At 37.3% G+C, this 5,930-nt stretch overlaps 1 protein-coding gene across 1 annotated transcript; it reads right to left on the reverse strand.

Annotated features, from left to right (window-relative positions):
• Positions 1–830: 830 nt before the first annotated feature.
• On the reverse strand, positions 831–2,757 carry LOC104239139 (AAA-ATPase At4g25835-like). Its single transcript, XM_009793681.2, has one exon. It carries the CDS (start codon positions 2,528–2,530, stop codon positions 986–988), a length of 1,545 nt encoding a protein of 514 aa, XP_009791983.1. The 5' UTR covers positions 2,531–2,757; the 3' UTR covers positions 831–985.
• Positions 2,758–5,930: the final 3,173 nt, after the last annotated feature.

Here is a 5,930-nt window from a genome sequence, read left to right on the forward strand (position 1 = left end):
AATTAATTAAAGTAAAATATTATTAATTTGAAGAATATATGTCAATTTTTACAATATTAGTTACAAATATATGATTAGTAATTAATATGTTTTCAAGAAATAATATGTATCTTAAATGTCAAATTTAATATCATTTATAATTATATATATGTGCTATATCTTAACTTTTAATTTTGGTAATTAAATTTATATTTATGTTTAATCTAACTTTGTAATTATATTTGTACAACCAAATAATATATTAGTACTTACACCGTAATTATATTGTGACGAATAAATAGGTCGTCGTAATTACAATGCTATGTAATTACTAGGTTGTGTAATTATACCAATTTCGATTACTTGGTGATTTTTCAAACAGACCCAATATTTTAGGAATTTTAAGCCGAGAAGTAAAATCTATTCGTTGATTGTGTAATTTTTTCTACATCATCAATAGTATAATTCAACACGTTATAACGAGTTACTTAAATTTAACGTGTAAAAATTCTTAGTTTGTGATCGATGAATTCGACTACTGTTGTAATTGGTAAAGCTCGTCTTTCTGTTTTCCGACACCAGCATTACTAGGAATTAATCTTCTATGCCTCTTCTTATAATGACCGTATCGTCTCGGCCAAAATAACCATCTATATATGTTTCTTGCCCTTTGGGTTCAGCTAAGGTCAAGGTCACTCACGAATTCTTTATTTGATTGTTTTATAAGGTTTTGTTAAGATTTGGACGGTAGCATGATGCCTTTCCAGTGACACTACTATGTACTTGTTTAATACTAATTTGACTTCTACTGAATACAATATCTGAATGTTCCCTAAAGTGAACACCACAAATCAAAATAAAACGACTGGCAAATCCAACCAAGACTTCCATTTCAAAGAGTAGTGACTACTGGATACTTGAACATTACATTTTAGGCACTGATTAGCAGATTAATCTAACTAAGATAATCATCCATTAGATACATTTCGGACTGCAAAATCAAAGATTATACACCCCTTCTTCCTGAGTCAGACTTGGTCAACGATCTAAGTCTTACTAAGAATTTGACATTTTTCTCCCATGTTGACCCTTCTTTCTTCTTCTTCTTCTCCGGCGAACCTTCTGGCCAATTATCCGGTGACTCCATCAACCTCCGAGCTATGCTCTCCGGTGACCTTGCCATGTCATCATATTCGTGTCCACCCTCCGTGGCATCCATGTCAGCACCTAGAATCTTCGCTTGCATGGCAGTCAACACTGACTTTACTGCCACATCAGCATCCCTTCTATTCCTCAACAAGATCTCTCCAATATGAGCTGGCGTGAGGGTCCCACCTGACCTTATGCAGCTCTCCACCACGTCAAACAAAGCGTGCGAGTCCAACCCTAAGTAGTTCTTCACCAAGACCTTGAAGGCATGCATCCCGCACGTGCCAAGGCTAACATGCATGTCCATTCGCCCACATCTAACTAACGCCGGGTCTACATTATCCTTATGATTTGTAGTGAAAACAATTACCTTCTCTTCTCCGCAACATGACCATAGTCCATCGGTGAAATTCAACAAGCCCGATAATGTCACCCGTCCGTTATCTTCTGCATTATCGCCGATGACATGCCGGTTCTTCTTGTGCATGGAATGGTTATTCCTCGTTTTCGTCATCCTATCGCCCGTTAAGTTAATAGAACAATCTATATCCTCAATGACAATGATGGACCGATTAGTTGTTTGTATGAGTAAAGCTCTTAGTTCAGAATTATCTGAGACTTTGCTAAGCTCGAGATCATACACGTCGTAGCAAAGAAAGTTCGCCATGGCAGCAATGAGGCTCGATTTTCCAGAACCTGGAGGTCCATATAGCAAGTAGCCACGCTTCCATGCACGCCCAATTTTGTGGTAGAAGTCTTTTCCTTCTGAAAATGCAGTTAGGTCATCCATGAGTTGTGTCTTTAGCTCCGGCTCGAGGGCGAGTGTCTCGAACGTGGAAGGGTGGCGGAAAGGGACAGAGGACCAGCCAGATTCATACGAACCATGACCGTTGTTCGTGAAGAGTCTCCTTTCACGAGAAACCCTCTCGAACTCCTCAGCTCGAGCAGTTACATGCTCGAGGTAAGGTTTGAGGAGCTCGAGGCGATGGCGTTTAGGAAGTTTGAGGGTGAAGCTACGCTTTTCTTCGACGGAGTCCTGAACGTTGTCGACTTGGTGTGTCCACGAAAAGTGGTGCCCACAGAAGGTGTCATTAACGGTGTGATTAGGAGCCAATGTGTACGAGATGCTTTTGGAAGATTTAGATCGAGAGAGTGTAAGACGAGGGCAAGTGGATGAGGAATTGATGGAGTTCAAGTAAAGGTTAACGTGTCGATAAAGATCGTTAACGTCAACACCACAATAGCCATTGAATTCAGGGATTTCGAAGTAAGAATAAGGGCTGAAGAAATCTTGAATAGATTCATAGCAAGAGTGAAGCACGGATAAAAGCTGAGTAGGCAAAATGTTTTGAAGCACCGTTAGAAGTCCCAAGAAAGACCAGATTTGAGACAATATCTCCATGTTTCACAAAGGTTGGTAATTTGCTGTTGTGGTTTGGGAAAACAAAGGAAGGGTACGTTCTAAATGTTGGAGGAAGACAGAGAAGAAATGGAGATGAAGTTTGTGGAGTTATGTAAGGGAAATTTTGGCAGCTTATAGTGGGGGTGAGAATATAATTTTGCTAAAAAGAAGCCAAAGTGACTGTTTGAGAGCTGAAAAGAGAGTGTAAATAAAAGTAAAAGCAAAAGATAATTAAGCATGAAGCCGCTGCTCTTACTTTAGTTTAGTAATTTACTTTTTCTCTTTACTTATAGAGAGGAATAACGCAACTCATTCTTCATAATCTTTCTGTTTTTTCCTGCCGTCCTCGGCCAAACAGAGAGGCCAATATCTAATTAATTACTTCTAACTCCATTATATATGATTAGTTGTATACTAATTTTCTCTCTGTCGTCCTAATTAAGTTTTGCCATAGTTATTGTTTATCTTTTAAATATTTTATTGTATTTACCTGATCAGATTTAGTTCAAATTGGCAGTGAGTATCCGTTCTCATTGATTTTACTTATTTAATAATTAGAAGATAAAATCCATTGCTTACTACTATAGAATGGAGTTTAATAGTATAGTCAATCTTAAGAAATCGAAAGTTATAACAATTTAGGAGATAAATGTCTAATATATATGTGTGTATATATATGTATATATATATATATATCATATATTTTTATGTACATATTGTTGCGGCCAAACGCACACGCAAATATACGCGGTCGTCAAGTAATAAAGTGACTAAAAGTCGGACGTCGATCCCACTAGGACTTGTGATTAACTATTAACTAAATTAGACTATCCTAATTATCTAAACAAGAACTAAACCTAGAAGTATTTGATTCTAAGCTAATTAAGAAAAACAAATAATGAACTTTGAATAGAGGAAGAGCAGATTTTTATGTTATCAATGTGATGAAAACGATCTAGGGTCATGGGCTATCTAACAATTCTATTATATTCTTCAATTGAATTGGCTCATTAGTTTATCTGGTTTATTGGTTGACAGGGTTAATATTGCTCATAAGAATCTGTCGAGTTCTTACTCGCCTATTCAAGCTAACCTAACGCCTATATGTCTATGGAGTTAGAACTAATAAGGACGCATTTATAATTCCTGTAAATCAACCGAGCAAGGCAATTAGGTATATGTCTATCCTAACCGCGAATTCGTTCCCCGATGCCCAGGTTCAAGAACTTGCTCTACTCAATCCTATATGCAATCTAGAATTCCCACTTTCGCGTTCAATTCAAGATTCGTAGATAGTATTCAAATGGTGATGAAACAATCAAATACTTAAGTGCATGATTGAATAAATAAACCAATATGTTAAACTAAGAAATCAAAATCAATATCCGAATAACAATAGTCATGAAAGAACCACAACCCTAGAACGTGAAGTTTAGCTTCATATAGACATGGTAGTCAAACAACAAATTATACAAAGAAACATAAAAATTACAAAGTTTGGTGGAAAAAATATGAAACCCGGCCTCCACGGCGGCTCCTTGCTCTCCCTAGGTTCAATTCCCTTCAAAAAGTGTGTTAGATCACCCAAAAGAGGCGTTTTGGCTTATATAGTGCATATAAAAGTCGTGGGCCAAAGTTCTCCTATACCTAGTCCGACTCAGCTTCAAGGATTGATGCTGGAGTGGATGCTTCACATCCAGCTCGTCCTCCGCTTCTCAGCTTCGCATGCTAGGGTGGATGCTTTGTTCCTCCATCTCAGCTTTGCCCAGGTGTGCGTATGCTATGTGGATGTTATGGGCCGACTTCACTGCTAAGGGTGCACCAAATAACCTTCTTTCCAAGGTTGGATGCGACGCATCCACCCTCTTCTCCTCTAGTTGGAGCATCTTTTCTTCATATTTTTGCTCTCCAAACACCCTAAATCATCACACACAACTCAATTAATCTTAAAACCAATAATTAAACCATGTTGGGCATTTTTAACACTAAATAGCAACAAAAAGCTGTTAAAATATAGGTAAAGTAACATTAAAACACATAGAAATATGCCCAACATACATCACTAGAGTGGACGAAGCAAAATTAATTAGCTCTTATCATTCAAAGAACACTACATCTATGACCATGGTTGTTTGCAACAGTTAAGCTCTAGCATATGCATTCACATACACTTACCTTTTTTTTATGCCAAACTTCAAAAATCTTCAAACAAAGACAACATATTCATAACAATCTTAGCCTCAAAAACCGACTCAGTGTCAGAATGCACCTGTCACACCTCCTTTTTACCGCGCCCGTCGGGGCGCAAAGGAGTTAAGGGAGTTTTTTTTTCAATTAAAGGACAATCGAAACGGGATTTATTATTAAAGATTCAGAGTCGCCACTTGGGAGATTAAGGGGGTGTCCCAAGTCACCGGTTAGAATCCCGAATCGAGGAAAAGAATGGCTCTGTATCACAGTCCGCGCACCAGAAATCCGGATAAGGAATTCTCTTAACCTGGGAGAAGGTGTTAGGCATTCCCGAGTTCCGTGGTTCTAGCACGGTCGCTCAACTGTCGTATTTAGCTTGATTATCTGATTTTATACAATTATAAACTTATGTACAAATTTTAACTCTTTAACCGCTCTTATTGTTATTATTTTACAGAGAATTGCAACGTTGTGAAAATGTATCTCGAACCACGTCACAATCAATGTAGCCGTGGTCGTCGACACACTTCGACTCCGTTGAGATTTGGATTTGGGTTACATCAATGTACACCCGCGTTTAAGAAAGTAAATTATTAAAGGCGCGCCTAAAGCGACTAGCGCATTATTATTTTTGAGAAGGTCGTGAAATCTTGCTAAAACGGCCCATCCGAAGTCTAATTAATTATTAACCATTTATTGAGGGCCCTGCAGCTTGCATTTTATTTGGCGAGGCTCGTCTCATTTATTTTTAAAGAGCAATCCTAAAGTGACTACATTTCTACTTAAGTTTGTCTCTAAAATAAAAGAAAATAATCCTAGTTAATTACATACTTGAAAAGGTCATCACTTATTTATCGGATTAAAGCAAGCGCAACTGGAAAACTGCAATCAAACTTGCGTAAAAGGAGATTATTTCATTGCCTTATTCTATAAGTCAATATTACTGAAATTGAAAATACGGAATTGACAAACAATACATATATTAAAAAGAAAACTAATTATCCTATAACTAATTTAAACCCACATTGTTAGATGAAATGAACCATTGGAACTAATTGTTTTCAACTACTTGAAACTTAGCCAACCTTAATTACTAATGATTACGAAAGTTTGCTTAAGCTGCTTTGATTAAATGCACAAGAAAGTTATGGCCTCGGTTTTAACTCTTACGACCAGATTTACATACTATTAGGCGCATTATTGCTTCTTT

This window comes from Nicotiana sylvestris, chromosome 1, assembly GCF_000393655.2.
Source record: "Nicotiana sylvestris chromosome 1, ASM39365v2, whole genome shotgun sequence".
NCBI classification, from domain to species: domain Eukaryota; kingdom Viridiplantae; phylum Streptophyta; class Magnoliopsida; order Solanales; family Solanaceae; genus Nicotiana; species Nicotiana sylvestris.

Excerpts from the sequence above, each read along its gene's own strand:
- LOC104239139 (XM_009793681.2), bottom strand. The coding sequence starts at position 2,530 with ATGGAGATATTGTCTCAAATCTGGTCTTTCTTGGGACTTCTAACGGTG.